This window comes from Lates calcarifer, linkage group LG18, assembly GCF_001640805.2.
Source record: "Lates calcarifer isolate ASB-BC8 linkage group LG18, TLL_Latcal_v3, whole genome shotgun sequence".
NCBI classification, from domain to species: domain Eukaryota; kingdom Metazoa; phylum Chordata; class Actinopteri; family Centropomidae; genus Lates; species Lates calcarifer.
Window position 1 is genome coordinate 10,627,088 of NC_066850.1, and position 20,432 is coordinate 10,647,519.

Below are 20,432 nucleotides of genomic sequence, written 5' to 3' on the forward strand. Positions count from 1 at the left end.
ACAAGTTCAGTTGTGCTTCTGCTGGAACGGCCGTGCCCCTGTGGACAAGTTCAGTCCTTCAGTAGAAGTCCTCACCCTCCAAAAATAATACTTACAAAATAAAGGCTGACCGCTCCAAGTAAAATCACTTCAGCTGAGTTCAATAGCTATTATTCATGTCCCAGTTCTCTATCCCATACGCTACGGCTCCTGTGATGTTAATAAGGTAAGCCTTTTGAGCCGAGAAGAAGCCTGTGAGGAGCTATGTCAACATGACAGCCCTTTGGTTTTTGCTAGCCTCCGCCTTTTATCATCAGCTGACGATTGCCGCCTCGGTGTGAGTGCTTGTCGATCAAATGCTTCAAGGGTTTGATCGCAGAGCTGTGGTGTATCAAATTCTCCCTTAAATGAATAGGTCAACATTTTTTTTTAGTTGCATATTGCTGCAGTTAGAGAAGATCAACACTACTCTCATATCTGTGAGGTAAATATGAAGTTACAGCCATTAGCTGGTTAGCATCGCACAAAGACTGGAAAGACAGGCAAAACAGCTAGCATGGTTTTAACAGTTACAAAGTCTCCCTACAACCAACTCTTAAGCTCATTAATGAACACACTACCTTGCCATGCTAGTGGCTCAGTGAGATAATACTTTTGTGAAAACCCATTGACTACCCCATTTATTTTCTGGGGGACACGAGGGAATTGCTTCACAAGGCATTGTGGGATTCCAGGCCATGTGGAACTATATATTTATTTTCATGCAAATGAGGGTGAAATTCGCCTGGTGGCTAAGCAGTGTTTTGCCTCTTTTGTCCCTGGCCTCCAAGTTTACATCACATTCACTGCTGGAGAAAGTGCAGGTTGCTTATTCACACATTGTTTGCTAACAAGCAATACTTCTAGTGCTTTGAGTCCCACTAACAAAACTCAAGCACCACAATGTGGCGTTTCATTAAGTTAGATTTAAAAAATTTGAAGATTTAAATGTAGTATAATGGAGAGAAAGACATACTATGCCTTTAATTTCAGGTCTTTTTGTTTAATTGGTCGCTACAGGTTGTTGTCAGGGTAACCTGTGGTAATTAGTAGCACGTGAGGAAGAAACGAGGCAGAGACGGAGAAACGCAGCACGAGAAAAGAAGAGGGTTGACAGTCCCGTGAATGTTCGTTTAAACAGAGAAAAACGGTAGCTGTGGTTGAAGACATTCCGACACATTTCTCTGCCTAATTTCACGTGAGTAGGGTTAATGTTAGTGCGCGTGCCTCTGCGCATAACCGAAGTTTGTCAGTAACTGAAGGTGTGTAGCCGTTAGCCACTTAGCTTCGTGGAGAGGACGGAGTCACATGACGGACTGTTGTTAAAAGGTGTTAAAGGGTCAGAGAGCGCCATTAATGACCGACCTGCCATTCATCTCTCGGTCTACCAAGTGTTTCTCCACGACCAAAACCGAAATGTAAGTTAAAGTTTCTTTGCCTTAAATGAATTGTTACACTTTGGGTTACAGATATTCTGTCAATACTGAGTCTTGGGATGTGTCTTCTCAATTGAATGCAGTGCTGTGAAGCCTTTTTTAATGTGTGTTGATTGTTCAGAATTACATGAGAATGAGGGCAGAAGTTGTGTTTAGAAGTAATATTCCAGAAGGTTAACATATGGTTATGTACAAAATAAGCTGCTACAAATCCAAATGGTAGGCTATGTCATGACCAATTAAAAATAAATCCATCTACATCGCAGTGAAGCTGGTACAAATAAAGTAAATGTAACAGCAGTCTAATCAGTTTGCTGGCTGCCAGCAGTGTCACATTTTGTGCTAACTTGCAGACATGGAAGATAAATAGATAACCATTCCACAATGAAATGGCACTTAATTCGTCTTTCTTTGGTTCTAGAGACGGATTTATAAACTACCAACACATGACATAACCATGCTGTCAGATGATAAGTCAAAAACATAAACTACTACATCGCTGGTTTGCCATGTATTACCTATTTACGTTTTTGTGTGTACATGTAAGTGTGTGTGTAGAGCCATATTAAATATTTCATGTGAGTTTAAAGAACAATAGTGGTAAAGGTGGGAGAAAAGGTTTCTTAGACATAGACCATTTCGCAAATACTGCCATCCTGGATTTTGACAAGCCAGTAATGTAGGTTGGGCGGTACATTGTGGGATTGTTAGATCATATTGCATCACGAGTTAGCCATCCAACCCAATGAGACATACAGAAACAGGTTTTAAGTAAATGGAATGAAGACAGACAGCTGTGCCAACACAATCCATTAAAATATAAATGGCATTTTCAACAGAGAGGTCCACCATCCCAGATTTCTCTCTGCCAGAGTGCATGTTAACACTACAGTAAGAGGAATGTAAAATAATAACAATAAAAAAGGACAAATGACTGAGAGTAGTTTATAGTAGTTTATATTAGTTTTATATTATTTTATATTTACCACAGAATTCATACAAATGGTTCTGGACATAATATAGTTTTGGTTGTAAATGCACCAGAAAGATAATACACTGTTGGAGCTACCCAAAGCTTCAGTTATTTTCTCTTTATTATGGTTAGATCAGGCAAGTTGCCTGGTGAGATGTGGAGACATTTCTACTGGTCTGTTGTGAGAATGTCATAGACCAGCTGATACTGCTTTATCCTCTATTGTCTTTTCTCTTCAACAGTCCAATGCTAATAATCTCACTGTGTCAGATGGCTATGTTTTGCTGCAATGTGGCTTAACATATGGCTTGTCAGAATTCATGATGATGGTATTTATGAAATAGTCTATGTCTAAGACGCTGCAAGATGATTTTAGATTAGAATGATGATCCATCCAAAAGTTATGGAGATATTTCAGTTTCGACCAGTGTTGGACCACTCAACAGATTGATGTTGCTAGCTCTAGAGCTGGGACACTAGCATGGCTAAAAAAAAAAGACAGGTTGTGGTTTTATGATGGAGTATGAGTCAGACACTTATGTGTCAGTGACTTCAAGATCTCAGGAAGTTACTAACAAGATATAACCTGTTAATTGGTTAGATCTAGAGGTCCATTTAGGTGGATTTTGTCACTGTAGGTCAAAACCAGGCCTAGCTGTCTCCCTCTGTTTTCAGTCCTCGTGCTAAGCTAATTTAACCATCTCCTGCTTGTAGCTTCATCATTAATCATCAATTTTCTCATCTAACTCTCCATATGAAAGCAAATAAGCATATTTCCCAAAATGTCAAACTTTTCCTTCAAAGTGATTCATCATTTTCTTCAATAGCCTGTCTGTATTAGTCTCAGTTTGGAGGTTTTCATACGTGTTACTGACCTTTGTCAATGCTCCATCATCGTCATTTTGTTCAGCCGTATGCAGCCACTGATGCCATTCAGAGAGAAGAGACTCAGTACAACCATTCATCAGGTCTCTCCACTATCACCTGCTGGGTTCATTTCAGCATGTGGATTTTGTGAGAAGAGATTCACAGTTAATTCCTGCACTTTCACCTCCTTTGAGTCCTCTTGACCCCCAACTCTGTGATGTGGAGGGACTTACAGCCCACTATATTTCCCCTCTTCAGCCATTTGAATGCATCACATTTCTAAAACAGACAAAATAGAGCTATTCACCCTTTTCTTTACAAAGGAACATGAAGTTGCTCTGACCTTTAAATGTCTTGTCATCTTTGGCCCTTAAGATGGATGCACCCCTACATGTGATGTGTTTATGTTAAACAGTTATGAGGTGTAAGCGAAATCACTCCCTCAAAATATAAAGAAGCTGAGAGCCGAGTTACAACAGTCATTAGGCGAGGCAAGATCAGTCACTAAATATTGCAGACACCATGATCTCTGTCTACTCCTTCTTGTTTACTCTGGTGCTGTTCTCCGAGCTGAGCAGCCACTTGCTAACTGTAGCCATACCTGCAACTAAACTAGAGGATGGTATAACAGAGCAAGATGGCCTCGGTTCATTACTGGGCAGTGAACCCATAACTGAGCCTGTCGAGGCTCCCCCCGTGTACAGACGAAATCTTGTGCTGGACAGCAACGTCAGGGATGAAGATGGGAACCCCAAATTCATCATTGTCTCGGTAAGTGACACATCACAATTGTTTAAGAATTTTGTAAGTTTGAAGGTGTTTAAAGAGCCAGTTTACCCAACACCACTTTCTGATGAGTCACGAATTAGAGAGGGCTGATTCGCTTCAGCAGATTTGTTAGGTTTATTCAGGAGTGAGAAATAATTTTCCACTGCTTTAGGCTAGTTATGAGCCTCTATCCCAATACAATGGAAATAACTAGAATTTCATTGGTGATAGTCACAGCTTTGAAAAATGACCTTCAAAATATTCAGTAACTGTATAACAGTGTCATGGAACAATTATATAATACACAGAACATGATGTGAACAGTTTTCATAAGAACCACAATATTTATTAATTAGTAGAACAGTTCATTTGAAAATAAATCTTCATGGGATAGGACAGCTTTAAAGGGACAGTGATTCTGGAAAAATGATGCACATGGTTAGTTATATGTGTAGAGGGGTGTGGAGTTGTCCTAAGCAGGGCAGCACTCTAATTACATTATTTATTCATGCAAGGACATTTTGTATTTAGAAATTCTCTGCCTTTAAGATGGGGAATTTGGCAAGAGAAGACCAAAAGCAAAAGTATTTTTCCTTACCTGAGCCCCACACCTTTCAAACTCCACATCTCCAGTTTGTAACATGGGCTGTCTGTCACAAATTTGTAGTAGTAGTATTGAGTTTTTAGTATTGCACAAATTTGCCCAAAACTTTACTTAATTTATTTGTAGTGGTCTGCTTTGTGACTTCCTATCAGTGCCTCGACAAACAAAACCAGAACTATCTGTGTGGCTAAATGCCGTAAGAGGAAAGCAAGAAAATATGTTTTTGCCATTTGGGTGAACCAAAACTTTAACGTCGTTAGATTGTAACATATTAATTCTGGTCATTTTTGCCAGCTATTTGGATTATTCTCAGTTAATTTATCCCACATTAACTGGATATTGTCCATTTGCAGTCATTGAGCTGGTGTTATTCTGCCAATGACAGTCATGCATCATAACTATTCATTGTATGAGATTTATTTCTATAAACAACCTCAACTAACCATAGTTCAACAACAGCAAAGAGCACATTATCTTCATCCTGTGCCTGAACATTTGACCCTTTTCAGTTGGCCACCATCCTTGTGTCTACTGTTATAGACTATATTTCATAAGTCTATATTTCATACACATCTATGAAAAGTTCTTATGGCAGCATTGGAAAACCGGGAAATACTATTAGCTGAAAAGGTCAAATGATCACAAGTCTATAAAGATTTATTGGAATCACTGTGGGAAGAATGATGATATATCTGTGCTCCCTCAAACGTTTGGCTGCTATGTGTAAAGAGTTTATCTGGCGGCTGCGTCTCCTGTGTGTCATGAACATGGTGGTTATCTCTGCGGTAATGGGGAACAGGCAACCATGATGGAGAGAACAAAGGCATCTGGGTGAACCAGGGCTATGGAAGAAAATGAGCCACTGTGATATAGTAAAAACGAGGAAACACATTTCTTCCATTTTGGGTTCCTGTGGCTTGGATCAGCTGGTAAAAGACAGATCCAACACCTGTGCTGCAAGTGAAAAGATAATCTTTGAAAGCTGTTGCAAATTTGCCTGCAACTTGACGATCCAGAGTTCAGATCTTGACGTAATGGGAATGTGTGTGTGGTCTTATGGTGTGTCGCATGTAATCACCGATCAATACTTTGTTTCAGGACATGAGGCTGAAAGGACACAACATTCGTGGGCTGAACCCAGCCTTGACCCGGAGCCTTCCTCTGCTTACAGACCGAAGCTTGAGCCACACTCCTGTCGAGCACAGTTTGAAAATAGATCGTAGAAACACTGACCTTGACAGTAAGTACCTAAAAAAAAACAAACCAAAAAAACCCTTGTTTCTAAGAAAATCTATTTTTCCAATATCATCATACTAAACCTTTTCAAATTCCTCGATGACTAATGCTCTGTATTCTTTCCTTCCTTTTTCTAGTGCTGCGATGTATGATAGGAAGAGTGTACCGACCCTGCTGGCAAGAATAAGTTTCCCCTGTGCTGCTACCCTTCCCTCAATGTGCTGTAAAGATTTCTTCCTTGTGTGTTACACTGAAATGCATTTCCTTGTAGAAAGTAAGAGTGCACAACATGAAAAACAAAATAAAAGTTTATTAAAAATTAAAAGCCTGCATTATATTTACAGTGTTGATTTCATTGTGGCGTTTTACAGGTTAAATAGACTATACAAGTAATAACGAAAAGAAGGATCATGTCTTGATGACCAAATTGGTCTATTCATGTTGCAGAGATTGTCAGAAAATGAATCCATTTTTCAAAATCAGTGAATCATTAAAGTCCTCTACCAAACAGAAATTGCAGACATTTGCCGTTTCCAACTTCTCAAATATAAAGAAACACCTTTTTAAAGTGGACAATGGACGGGACATGGTTCTGGAAATTTGTTATTTGCCACCCTCTTGATATTTTATAGACTTAACAAAGGAATGGTTGGACATTTTGGGAAATATACTTGTTCACTTTAACTGTCAAGAGTATTGATACTACTGCTAGTAGTTAATTAACTTAGCAAGTATAAAGACAGGAAATAGATATTTGGCTCTGTTTAAAGGTAACAAAAAATCCCCTGTTAAATCTGTGTGCTACATATGAAGCTACTGCTGGCAGCTGGTTCGCATAGTTTGGCACAAACAATTGGGGGAAATGGCTACACTGGCTCAGTCCAAAGTTTAATAAAAATTTGCGTTCAAGTCCGTAATTTGTACTAATTTAACATTATACATCTTGTTTGACAGTGCTACACTAGCTGTTGATCCCTACCACCAAATATCTTCTCATCAGACTCTTGGGGAAAAAGGAAAATAAGTAAACACATAAACCTTCATTCTGATGATAAATAACTAAATTAAAAAAGTCTACTGATTTTAGCTAGACTGAAATGATCATAAGCAGCATTAACAATTTTATCAGTGGGAGAGAACAACTGAACTTTACTCAGCTGCTTTGCATAAACTGCATTTGACTGAAAGTCCATGACATTAGTGCAAATGATGATTAGACTCTGAAGAAGCTAGTTAGCTTTCCCTGTCCAGCTATTAGCTTCTTCTTACTTGAGGCCTTGTTGACATTTTTACCAGGCATCTTGACAGAGACATTAGCAAGTTGTTTCTTCTCTGGAGGCTGGTTCTCTGATTCTTCATGTTGGTCAGAATCCACCTGCTTCCTCTTGTTGCCCTTGCTTTGTATCTGAATGCCAGTTTTCTTTCTTTTGCCAGGGCCTGCACCTCTGGTTTGGGCATTTCCACTTCTTGGCTCAAGAGCAACCCCCTGCTGTACACTGCTCTGCTCCTTATTTGGACATTCAGAGGTAGGCTTGGCTGGAAAAGATTGAAACAAAACAAAAGCGAGTGTGAAGACCTGGTAGGGAAAAAAAGGAAAATGTTGTGACGAAATTGCTGACGTTCGCTGCTAGTTGAAGCAGGCTGTGTGTTTATTCTATGAAGCTGAAATTTAACATTTGTCATGTAACCTGATGGAGCCCAGCCTGAGTTCCCACGGAACAAAAGACAGAAGGGGAAATGGGCAAAAGGTCTGTGAGTGTGTGTGCATTTTTGGTTTTTACTACAGATGTGGGGGTGTGCAGGTTTTATAGAATGGGGATTCATTTAATGGCTAATGGTAAGTACCAGTCCCAGGACTGGGACTGGGAAGGGTTCAAGGCCAGAGCTGAGAAGGTGTGCCTGGGCCTCAGTCCAGCTGTGTGGCGTCAGAGGAAACAGAAATGTATCCCAGCAGAAAGAGAACGCTGCACAGCTTGTGTTGACATTCTGAGCTTTTCTCTGCATGCAGCAGAGTACAGAAAGTACCTGTAATATTTCCAGAAATCAAGGTTGAGTCTGTACCTGTTGCTTTGCCCTTCACATCAGAGCTGCACTCCTCATCCACGTTGGGGGTAGTTTTGAGTTTAGGTGCTGGGTGCACACATGTGGGAACTTGGCTGGTGCTGGGGAACTCCAGCACACGGTTGAGTGGCAGCTCTTCATCTTTGTATGTGCAAGCAAACTGGGATCGGATGACTCTGTCGGTGGCCTGGAATTAACAGAAGAAGCTGTTATGATACGGTGACATGGTTGATGATGAGTATTAATAACTCCGCAGGTGGACTAAGTTTCCAGCTTTACAAAAAAACAAAAAAAAAACTTACTTTGCTGTTTGAAACAAAAATCCCTCCACTCACACTAAAATTTAAGTAAGTGCTTTCCCACTCCTGCATATTTTCAGCTAACTTCCCCCCCCCAATTATTTATGCTGATTACTGGCCAACTGATGAGTGCCGTGGTCACTGATAAAAGTTGACAAATCATGCATCAGCCCCACTTTGCACCATTTTGAAAAGTAAGAACAGTTCTTCAATCTTATCACAATTGTATGTCTAAGACAGCAGCGCAACACCTCATTAAAAAGCCTTTTCGGACAGCCTAGTTATAACAAAGTGAATGATACTGAAGACTACAATCCTGGCCTTGGGGCACACAGATCCACAGCTTTTCATCCACTTTTTGATCTACGCCTGCTTGGGATTATCACAATCCAAGGATTTCACCCTTCAGGCCAGTGGGCCACAGTAGGGAGGAGAAATCTGAGGGAAAAAATACAGCGAGCAAAGCTGGGTGGGTCTGTAAAGCACAAAGGGATCAAAGCCTTTGTGCTTTTCAAAAGAACTTCTTAAAAGAGCACCTAAAACAACAGTAACCCTAAGACTGAGGCACACTTCAATAATGGAGCTAAAAATGTATGCTGCCCTGGTTGCATACTAATAAAACATATCTGGAACGCCCCAGAAACAATGGGAGGGGATGGAAGAGTGAACACGGCCAAACCATGACTGACGGAGAACATCTAATCCAATTACAACAGGTGGGAGCCCAACGTGGATACCGTGTGGTCAGACGGCCTTCATTCCTCTGAAGACGGACTGTCCTGAAATAACCCCTGCACAAAGCCTGACCCAATGCTGGAGACACCTGACCAAGACATTCCTGATAGTACTTCCAAAACCAGGTGCAAGCAATTTCTGCAGCTTCGTATTTTTACATGTGTTCTCACACGCAGTACGCAGGTGATAGAAGTGAGAATGCGTAACAGGTGCACTATTACTATTATCATCAGAGAATGATAGAATCACTCAGGAAACAAATGTAGATTCTGTGGCATTATCATGTCATCAAACATGTCTTTTCACAAACAACATTTCTGACATAACAGAGCAGCAGAACTAAATTGGCATGACGAGCTTTACTCAAAGTTTTTTCTATGTTTGGATCATCTGTGGCACTGAGGAAAAGATTTGGAGAAATCCCAAAAGCAGAAACTAAATCTGTCCATCTCTGTGTGTGCCAGTTGACGTCAGTGCATGATGAAACTGCTGGAGAAGTCTGGGATAAAGTCATTCAGCAGACAACAGGAAACAATAACCTTTCAAGTTTCCCTTGCTAGTCGAGTTACGCGACTGATATGGCATCTTCAAAGTGAAATTGATGCAGAAAGCTTCCGCTCACCGAGTTCAGGAAGCGGTGAGCTGCCCAGGGACCATTACAGCGCACTCAAACAGGAAGGCAGCCAGATTGTGGGGAGCTAAAATGACATCTGCTAGCGCGATCAAATAAAGGAGCCATTTCTCAAAATGTGTTTAGCATACATGTTCAAAAGAAGTTCACTTAGTGGAGCAACTTCATGTCAAAAGATCAGTCCTACCTTAAAACCTAAAGCTGGTGGTGTCTGTGTTTTTGGGGTGACTCAGCAGTTGTGGAGAAAGTACTCAAATCCTTTACTCATGTAAATGTTGCAGTACCACACTGTAAAAATACTCCGTCACAACTAAAAGTCCTATATTAATGTTTTACTCAAGTAAAATTATGAAAGTATTATCTGCAAAATGAATTTAAATCACAATGTCTAGTATTATAAGTATTGTATTAGAGTATTATTATAAATTATGCGTTAACATACAAGGAGTATAACGTTGTAGCTGGTACATACTGAATTTTCAAGACTGATACTAATATTGATATAGAGGGGATTCAAAAATATGATAACAGTATATCAACCAATAATATTTTTTTTTATCTGAAAACCATATAAAGAAATTTTGCATTACACTCCTGTAACATTGGTGGATTCAGGTTGAACAGTTTATAAAGGAAAAGTGACATAATTGATGCGGCAGAACCACAGACGTCTTTTTTTTTCCCTGTCATTCTTTTTCCTCATCAAAACCAGTTGCCTACATTACCCACAATGCAACTCAGATAGTTCAGTGGGAAATTAGCAATATGCTACTAGCTGCTAATGTAGCCTAAAGTGGAGAGGAGTTTATTAGATTTCACAGCTCTGTATGGAGCCACAAAAGACTTTGTACAACTTGCAGTAGAAGAAGACTACTAAACTAACTCTGGTGTGTAAAATCAGTGAACGTCCCCTTTAAAAAGATCTGTGCTGAACATTTCACAGTTCAACTTGTCAGTGCTCTCTGGTGGCCAAACTATCTAACGGTGACACTGTTTCTAAATTACTTCTACTTACCTATTATTACTTTTAAACTATAGCTGTCAAATAAATGGAATTGTCCAGGTTCTCAAATGTGAGAAATTTCTACTGTTGTGTTATAGTTGTCACCTTGCACCATAGAATATTGTGACAGGCATTTTTTTTCCTCTTACAATTTTCTGATGTTTTACATACTACGTGCTTACTTGAGAAAATAACTGCCAGATTAATCAATAATGAAAATAAATGTTAGTTTCAGCCCTGCTATAAATGTTCATCCTATAGAATGAAACTTGGCAATTCACGTTTGTTTAAAAAGATCCAGTTGGTTGTGCTATATAGTGGAGTAGAAACATCAAGTTGCATACAATGGAAATATTTTGTACTTAAGTACAGAACTGAAATAGTAATTACAGTAAATAGTAAATTCACAAAGTTACTTTCCCCTGCTGAGTGTTCGTTATGATAAGTGACTAATTAAAGAGTCTAATGAGCTGATCTTTGCTTGACGGATAACACTGAAACAACAAAAGAGCACAAATAACACAAACAAGTCTTTAAACTCTAAATGAACATGCAACAGGGAAAAAAGAAATCAGCTGAGCTTACAGCCAGAAGAATGAGATATCAGATATACAATATATTACACTGTGCACTGTAAGCAAATGGTTCTGCCCTAACAATAGAATAACTTACCATCAGGATTGGTTAATGGTTTGAATCCCCCACGAATAAGTCATTTTATGCCATGGATTTAAACAGCACCCTCAAACCAACGCTAAGAGCTAAAACACAGCTGTGCAAACGGGAACGGTGGAAGTCAGTTAAGATGTGAGCTTCAGCTAAGCAAATAAATAATATAATACCAGGGAGAAATTACAGGATGTAAAGACATTATTTTCAATGTTTGTACATCTGATTCAATTTGAAGTAACTGATGGTTTGGATTTGGGGCTCTTGGATGGAGGGGCCCATGTTACCTTGGGTTTGAGCAGGTCTAGTCGGCTCTGGACTCGGTTCCTTAGGGGTTCTGGAGAACATCCAGTAGACACTTCAGGGGATCTGAGGAACGAGCCACAATGAAAAGCAAAGACAAGAGGTTTATAAATTAGAAAAGCTAGAAGGTTACATGGTCACACTAACCAAGAAATCCAAAGCACAGCTCTCTTTAATGCAGCTTTATTTAGTCTGAGAATAAACAAGTAAAAGATGTTTTCACTAACGTCAAACTGAGTTGATGTTTGGCTTTTTACAACAAATTGGATATCAGCCATTCAATGTCATCCACCTCCGACATAATGTAGGTTCCCCCCTGACCACAGCCAGTGGCTATTTTTTTGTAATATTTTTATTTCAGACGTTTGACCAGAGAAATTGTTCCAGTGTGGTGTGGGAGGATTTTCCTCCATATGGTTTCAGTAGAGAGTTGTAGAGTCTCATGTTGGTTTAATTGCTATTTCAGGGGCTTTCCCACTCCTTGTAGTAGTGAAAATGGACTAATCTAATTCAAAACTCTGTGTGATAACTTTCTCACAGTGAAATACTAACTTATACATTTTTTACATGTGAATTTTTCATGTGTATAAGTTAGTATTTCACTGTGAGCATTTCTCACAGTGAAATACTAACTTATACATTTTTTACTAGTGATATATTAGACTAACACAAGATGTAAAATTGAATTTAAGACTCTTTAGAATCATCTGTTATGATCTATGGTGCACAATTGTAGTGCCACACAAGGGGTTATGTGTTAAGTGTCACCCTGACAATTTCCTAGAACTTAAACCCACAAGGATTGAATTTACACTGATTCACACACACTTGGGAAGCTAGAGCTAGCAATTATTTGGCATTTTAGCTTAATGTTTCATCAAAAAAATCTGATCAGTGTTCTTTTTATAAATCAAATATTTATTGAAGCACCATTTTAAGTATATACTAATAAGATTAAAAGTCTGTAGTGGCTGTGAGGTTATACCTAGTCACAGAGCCATGAACTACAGCTGAGGATGATGACAGGTTTGCAGGTTTTCAGTAATAAACCACATTATGCGACAAATTAAAATTGTGGCCTGATGATTGTGGTAGATGAAAAAAGCCAGTGGAATTTATCATCTGGAAACAATGAATATATATGCAATATTTTGGCAATCCATCTAAGAGACCTAGAGATATTTCATTCTGTACCATAGTGATTAACAGACCAAAAGATTGGCATTACCAGCTGCAAAGAAATCTGCTGTTACCTTAAGAAATATACTGCTCATTTAGAAATACAAAGGCCATTTCAGTCAAACTCCAGTTAAACCAACCTGAATAACGTGAGGACACATGTTCCCTCAGCTCCATTGAGGACAGGCTGATCCTCAGACAGCAGGTCTGCCTTGTTCTGACACGGAGGAGTCAGGGCTTCTTCGTCCAGGAGTGCCATCAGCACCTTAATGGTGTCTCGACCTCCGTATGCAGTGGCGTGATTGACCGCATAAGCTTTAGGCTGGAGAGGAACAGAACACAACAATCAGTACACTTTCAGCTCCCATAGGTGACTGTGAAAGAAGAAGTGGCTGCTGTATAGATGTGTGGTCATCAAAACTGTGGCTGAGTGGCTGAGGAGTAGAGGCTATACATTACCCTGGCAGGGCTTATCCCCGTATTGCTTCCATTAGTTGTCTGTTTCTGGATCTGGTGGATCTGGCAGATCCTCTCCTTCAGCTCCTTTGTTGTCTCTTCAGCTGCAGCGAAAAACTCTTCTCCACTGCTGCGTCCCTTCACCAGGACTGCCCTGATGGCAGTCACCAGCCTAGCTCCACATACACTGCAGTTAAACACAGTGACACTCACATTGACATCTGCTGGGAGAGCTGTATTGTACTGTAGGTAGAAAAAAAACTGCATCTGTTTTGGAAAGGAGTAGACTCTTTCTACACACACACACACACAGGTTTTCATCTGGATAGAATTAATAGTGTTCAAAAGTTCAGCCAATATTTGCCAACATGAATAACTCTCTCCTAAAAGTGAAAACCCAGAAAAGCCAAGGCCTTAGTCTGAATGTCTTCAAAAGATATACTGCAGCTTCACTTTCAATTAATTGGACACTGACTTTAAGGGCTCAGAGTAATTGTTTTGGTGTTAACATCCAGTTGAGCTTTATTTCACTGTAACGCAGCTTTGCCAATGTTAACAGCTATGAAGCTGAAAATATGCTCCAAATCCCTGTTAAAGTCACCCTGGGCACTGTCACTGTGCTCACCGATGGACTGTCAGCAGAGAAAACTCCAGGATTTTCCTCTTTAAAGTTTTGGGTGGATTTTCGTCCATGCTCGCACACCGTCTATGTCGCATGTCCAAAAATCATAGCAACATATCACTTCTGTAGGTTTCTAACAGTCAAGTGCACTAAAGCATGTTAGAAAAGAAAGCAGTAAGGTGGAGAGGCGGTGGTCCAACCCTGACCCAGCTCTGATGTGAACGAGCCGGGCTCAGTAACAGAATCATTTGGGAAAACAGATGTTCACTGAACAAGGGGCCCTGAACTCTCCGTAGAAGGTGTTTGTATGAGGAAATACAGTACTCCACTGAGAGCGTAAAGGCACTGCCTGCTGAAAGACACATGTTGGCCGAGTTCATCAGTGTCTCATCAGACGTGGATTGCTCTCATCAGCCTGCATGAACTGAGAACCTTCAGAAGAGCAGTGAGAGTTGAATCCACTACTACACAAACATTACAATGTGTTGTTATGGCTCGGCTGAGTGAAGCTAACGTCGCTACTGGGACTGCTACAAAGGATGCCTTCAACAGCTTCACCTCAAAGCTCAACCCTCACATGATTGAACGGCTAAATCATTTCTGATAACCACTTTTGTTGTTGTGCCAAATGCCTCGACATCCAAAATAATCTGTAATGGTATGGAGAATGATCTGTGGAGCTTGAGGTTTGATGATAATTCATCAAAGTGAGTGAACCAAACTTTGATGTAGCAAAGATGACCATGCTTTAGCAATCCAAATGTTATCATGAGAAGCTTAGATGGGAGTCATTACAGGGATTTCAAGGAAATAATAATAACAAGCTGCAGTGGGACAGGTGGATTTCATGATCACAGGTGTTATTTCAGTGCACAGGTGACGGACAGGCTGATACACCGGCTGTAAATATGTCTATCAGCAACAGCAGCAGCAAGGCTTCCACACAGAGCTGCTGAGCACAGTTCAGCTTTCTGAAATTTAATTCAATGAGCATTGTAACATCCACACCAGTGAGGAAGTGGAATTTACCCTGAACTTGAATTGCAAGAAGTGAAGCAATTCAAAGAAAATTCCACTCAATCATAAATCATGAGTTTCACTGTATCTGACTATAGTTGCTGCCAGATACTGAAGCGTACTCTACTTTTCTTGGAATCTGTGTGTTCCCCTCATCAGCTCAGGGTGATTTCTCTGGAAATGTAGTATACTGTAAGGCCACAGTAAATTAAATACAGCATTTTTTAAGGATGCATTACTTGGAATGGAAAATGTCAGCAAATTGTTTGTAAGAGCATGTCTAGATTTGTCTACTACAAATTACAGATTTTTGAACAAAAAGTCTGAAAGACAACTAAAGTGGATGATCACAGAAGAAGAAAAACCCCTTCACAATATCAAACCAGGTCAAGAACGCTCTGGAGGAGGTAGGCATATCACTGCCAAAGTCTACAATGAAGAGATGCCTTCATGAATGTAAGTACAGAGAGTCTACCACAAGGTGCAAATGCCTGATAATACTTAAGAACAGAGAGGCCGGATTAGACTTTAGAAAACATCTATATAAGCCTGTCCAGTTCTGGAACGAGATTCTTTGGACACATGAAACTAAGATGAACTTGTGGCAGAATGATGGGAACAAAAGAGTATGGAGCCAAAGCATACCACATCAACTGGAACTGGAACTGGAACTGGCTGCCACAGGAAACTGGATAACTGGTGTTGATTGATGATGTGACTGCTGATAGAACTAGCAGTTTTTAGGACTACGTTATCTGCTTAGATTGAGCCAAATGCTGTGAAACTGATAAGATGGCACTTCAAAGTACAGATGGATGATGACCCAAAACATATTGCCAGAGACTACCCAAGAGCTTCTCAAGGCAAAGGAATTGAATATTCTTTAATAGCCAAGTCAGTCACCTGACCTCAACCCAACAGAGCATGCTTTTCACATACTGAAGACAAACTGAAGGCCACAAACAAGCAGCACCTGAAGGCGAGTGCAGCAGAGGCCACTGAGGTGGTGCAAAATTTCAAAAATTACTGTCCAAATAGTTATACCTGACTGTATCTATGTCTATATCTATATATTATCAGATAATAGGAGGTTTTACCATTCAGAAGAGGTGGAAATGCTGAGAGAAAAACATTGAATGCCATCATACTGTAAACCATAATACTGTGACTTAGTACAGTTACACATTCTGAGTGTCTATGGCTGGACCGCAGACAGGAAGATTGCAGCAGCTCTAAGTGGCTTGATGGTCTCCTGCTTTACTTCGAGGCATCGGTTCACCAACTGAACCAGTGCTGATGAGTTCCTAGAAATCTCCATGCCCCATGGCGATCCAAAGTTGCTGTCTAATCTGGTCTGGATAGATTCAGACACACAGTGACGTAAATCCTCCAAAGTACTGTAGGACCAGGGCCACAAACAAATAACTGTAGATACTGTCCAAAGTTAAATGGGAAAAAAGAAGAAAAAAATCATTCCTCTCTCTCATAACATCCTTTTCCCTGTAACATATTTCTATCAGATGTGTTGCTTCTTTAAAGCCTTTAGTGACAGTTAGAGCTTTGCCAACAAATAATTATTAATGAGCAAAATTTAGAGGTGTTGATAAGCAGTTTTGTTAGCTTTTAACAGAGCTAGGCTACCTGTTTCTCCCTCTTTAAAGCTTTTATACTATGCTGAGCTAACCAGCTGCTAGGTGTTTCTTCATATTTAACAGACAGATATATACACAGAGGTATCAGTCTTGTCTTTGAACCCTTGGGAAGAAAGGGAATATGCATATTTCAAAACATAAAACTATTCCTGTAATGTAATTTAAAGCCTAGTATCTACATGACAAATATACTGTATATTTTACAATGCAGTATTTGTATTCTTCTGAGCTTTTAGTCATTCAGTTCTACTCTTGTCAAAAATATGAATTGCAACTCTGTGTCACTTTGAATGAAATTTGATTTAAAGTCAGAAACTAGGCCTCTTAACAATTACAGATGATTCTGACACAAGTGGGGAGGCATTACCTCAAAAGCAACAGCAAGACAGGGAGCGAGTGGAAGTCTGGATTAAGCTGTATTGTGTACCTTGGGTCAGGAATCTCCCCCAGTATTTCTTCCAGGTTGTCTAGAAACTGGACAAAGTCAGACAGGCCTTTGACATGTTTCCTCAGTGGGTCAGACTCAGCTGGAGCATAGCCCTTCCCTCCGAGCTGGATGGCCCTCACAAAAGATGTCACAGCCTGCAAAAAGCAGGAAAAAAGACCCAAATGTTGCACCAGAGAGGATTACTCCAATTTATAAAGTCATAGTTTACTTGTTACGTAATGTATGAATACATCACTGCTCAAGCCCATGCACATGCTGAGTGTGGATGTTTCTTACCAAGAAGAGAGAAGTGTTGTTGTTCTGCGCAGCATGCTTGATGTCAGTAAATTCCTGTCGTCCAAGTGTGCGACTGGGGACGTCGAGAGTTAGGGCCAAAGCCATGTCATCCTTGGTGTTCACAAGCAAATTGAGGTAGGAGCAGAAAACCCTTCTCACTGCCATTTTCACCTATTGATAATACACAGAATACACAAGTTACACACCAGCTTTAGAGGTGCTAACAGGCAGATTTTGTTACCTGTGGGCAAAGCTAGGTTAATGGCTTCCCCCTCTTTCCAGTCTTTATGCTAAGCTACACTAACCAGCTGCTGGCTGTAACCTTATATGTTAATGGACAGATTTGAGTGTGGACAAAATAAAGGAAAAAAAAAAAAACAAAGTTAATTGTTCCACCACGAAACTCCAGAACATCTTCAGTGCCCCTTATTATAAATTCTCCACGTGTATTGGATTCTACTGGAGGGATGAACAGCATTCTTTCAAAAGACATTCCCACAGTTGGTGGTTTGCTGATAGTTGCGGTGAACACTAACACATCAATACAAAATCTCCCACAGGTGTTTAACCCCTAGAGGACCCCTAAAAGCATACTTGAACTAGAACTAGAACTGATAGACGGAGATGGTTAATGAAATGAAAATAAAACCCAACATAAAGTGTGTTAGTAAGCCTTGAGCCAGGTTTTTCCTTTAATTTGTCAGATACCTGTATCTCTCCATCAGAAAGGAATTGAATGCATTTCCCAACGTGTAAAAGTATTCCTTTGATAAAATTTTGACCAGTCCAGGTTGTGTTTATCAACTACCAAAAGGGACCATAGCTTTATTGCCTGAGTGAAACCACTAAAAACAGCAGCTGACAGCCTGTATTAATCTCCAAAAATTACATCACCCTAACTGGTAGTGCAGCAGCAAGCCTCCACTAAAAACTCATAAATTTGCAAGTGACAGAAGAGTGGAGGAAAGAGACTGTTGCAGAAGCACTTGTGATGTGTTTTAAACATATGTCTGGTAATTGAATTCACATTGCACTCTTAAATCAGAGTGATATGATATAGAGTTCCTGTCAATAAGAGCAGGTGGATGGATTCCAGACAGAAATTAAGTATGGTGAAGACTGGAAAAGTAAATGCATGGAGTATTGCCAGCAGGAGAAAAATGCTACTGAAAAGCACTTTATGCAAGGTTAAAGGGTAAAGTGGAAGTAGCGGATTTCTTTTGGGAGTTTATGAAAAAACTTGCACCTTTTTATTAATTCATGAAAACAGGACTGGGCCTACCTGTGAGCTGCAGGGCCTGCCTTTACTAGACGGTGTTGACGGCACTGAGGAATCTGGCAACTCTGAGACCTCCGTGTTGCCTGATAGGAACTCAAACAGCTGGATCTTGGCAGAAGAATAAAAAAAAGAATATTAGAGAGATAAATTAATCTTTTTTTATCGCTAACTCAGTAGCCAATCTGACCATCCACAATCAACAACATCAGTCTGATTTCAACCAGCTCCTGCTCACCGGGCTCACAGGCTCCTCTGGATCAGAGTCCACTAGTCTCAGCTGTTTGTACATGGAGAGGATATCAACCAGGTCCACGGTGTTGGAGCGTTTCAGAAAGGATTCATATGCCTCCAGGATGAGATCATAGTTCTCCAAGCGTGCAAAGTTGGGGGGTGGCAGGTGAAGTTTGCCTAACAGTAAGTGTTTCCAGGCCATCAGGACATCACTCAGAGCCACTTTGAACTCTCCGCTGTGCTGTCACAGGAAGAGAGAAAACAGTGAAAGCAACAGCCATAATTACAGACAGCCTGGAACCAATCAGTTCAAAAGCAGAAAAGACCTTCTCCCGCAGTCCAAAAATGGGCCATGAGCGGTCTCAGCCGGAAACCAGTGGTAATATCATCAGTTATAGACGTGATGACAGTCAGCCTGATGGTTCAATTGAGCTGTGCCACGATGGTGATGTGAATTGGGCTCATGCAGCCTTGCATTTGGGCCACCAGATGACTTACAGCAAGAACGCTGCTGCTGTAGATCTCAGTATTTTCAGTGCCTTATTCCCTTTTTATTAAAAGCATTTTGACTTTTTCATTTATTTGCTGGTTTACATCCTTTTGTCAAAAGGATTAGAGTTAATTGCAAGGTGCTTGAGCTCTAAAATGATCAACAAAACACAGATGAATGCCCCAAAAAAGGCAGGTAAGACTGTCAACTACCACAGTACAAGAAATGGTCAGGTTATATTGTTTACAGAGTGATGAATGCTCTTGTACTTTTTGATGTAATGTGCCTTAATGGTGCTGAGTATTGTCGGCTTACTACAGATTTACCAGTGCGGTTAACTTGTGTATTTCAACTCTTTACATATAATATTTTTATTTTTAGACTATCTTAAATGTGTGTGAATGAGCTGCTTTTTGTGCATTTGCAAACTTGTAGAGGGAATTGACTGTTACCTGTTTATTCACTTCTGCCATGGCCAGCTGCAGCACCATCAGCATGCTATCAGCTCCATGAATGGTGGTCCTCTCAGACTCTAAAACCCTGTGGCACTCTCTCCTTACAGTTTTCACCATCAGCCTCAGACGCTCTCCTAAAGCCTCCATTGTTCCCTAAAATAGCACAAGAGGAATATGATTTCTCAAAATTTTGGAAAATGTGGCTTACTAGCCTTAAACCAAAGCTGGACGTGTGAACCTGCTTTATAAACTTAAGTCAGCTTTAAATAAATAAGTTTTTGCTGCATAAGACAGGCTATAATCATAAAAATATAACGTTGATAGAGCAAAATAAAGTAATTGGATTTAAAAGTAAAGTAAGTAAAGTACTCTATAACCTTTCCCCTATATGACACCATTCAGGCTTGCAGTGCTAAGTTAACTTACAATCAATTTATTCCACAAATACGACTCACTGTGTCTTTTGTCAGCTACCATTTCATGCATGTATATAACTGAGACTTTACTAACTACATGGCTACAGTAAATAACAAACAATGTTGATATAATGGTGCAAACCTCTAAGATTGTAGCAGGCTCCAGGAACACACGTTCACGACAAAAAGCAGCTGTTTTGAAATTTTAAATCGCCGATGACGTCTGCTTCCCCTGGCCAATCAGCTTGTAGAATGTAACAGTGGGGGCTGTTCGATTGAAAGTATTTTTCTCCGATATTATTTTTTAT

General features: G+C 40.1%; 2 protein-coding genes across 2 annotated transcripts; one reads left to right on the forward strand and one right to left on the reverse strand.

The window, feature by feature from the left end:
* The first annotated feature begins 1,350 nt into the window (after nucleotides 1–1,350).
* pmch (pro-melanin-concentrating hormone) lies at nucleotides 1,351–6,131 on the forward strand. The gene is made up of 4 exons (XM_051077882.1): nucleotides 1,351–1,436; nucleotides 3,338–4,065; nucleotides 5,765–5,906; nucleotides 6,040–6,131. Exons 2-4 carry the CDS (start codon nucleotides 3,817–3,819, stop codon nucleotides 6,087–6,089), a joined length of 441 nt encoding a protein of 146 aa, XP_050933839.1. The 5' UTR covers nucleotides 1,351–1,436; nucleotides 3,338–3,816; the 3' UTR covers nucleotides 6,090–6,131.
* A 61-nt stretch (nucleotides 6,132–6,192) lies between these two features.
* Nucleotides 6,193–20,352, reverse strand: parpbp (PARP1 binding protein). The gene is made up of 11 exons (XM_051077881.1): nucleotides 20,267–20,352; nucleotides 19,706–19,861; nucleotides 18,768–19,004; nucleotides 18,536–18,640; nucleotides 17,254–17,424; nucleotides 16,957–17,111; nucleotides 13,242–13,425; nucleotides 12,923–13,104; nucleotides 11,588–11,669; nucleotides 7,964–8,150; nucleotides 6,193–7,438 (listed from the first exon to the last, which is right to left on the reverse strand). The coding sequence occupies exons 2-11, from the start codon at nucleotides 19,853–19,855 to the stop codon at nucleotides 7,116–7,118; spliced, it is 1,776 nt and encodes a 591-aa protein (XP_050933838.1). The 5' UTR covers nucleotides 19,856–19,861; nucleotides 20,267–20,352; the 3' UTR covers nucleotides 6,193–7,115.
* Nucleotides 20,353–20,432: the final 80 nt, after the last annotated feature.

Excerpts from the sequence above, each read along its gene's own strand:
- pmch (XM_051077882.1), top strand. The coding sequence starts at position 3,817 with ATGATCTCTGTCTACTCCTTCTTGTTTACTCTGGTGCTGTTCTCCGAG. Across the intron at positions 4,066-5,764 it reads CCAAATTCATCATTGTCTCG|GACATGAGGCTGAAAGGACA; the intron begins GTAAGTGACACA and ends ACTTTGTTTCAG. Across the intron at positions 5,907-6,039 it reads TAGAAACACTGACCTTGACA|TGCTGCGATGTATGATAGGA; the intron begins GTAAGTACCTAA and ends TCCTTTTTCTAG.
- parpbp (XM_051077881.1), bottom strand. The coding sequence starts at position 19,855 with ATGGAGGCTTTAGGAGAGCGTCTGAGGCTGATGGTGAAAACTGTAAGG. Across the intron at positions 17,112-17,253 it reads ACAACACTTCTCTCTTCTTG|GCTGTGACATCTTTTGTGAG; the intron begins GTAAGAAACATC and ends TGCTTTTTGCAG. Across the intron at positions 8,151-11,587 it reads TAGACCTGCTCAAACCCAAG|GCCACCGACAGAGTCATCCG; the intron begins GTAACATGGGCC and ends TGTTAATTCCAG.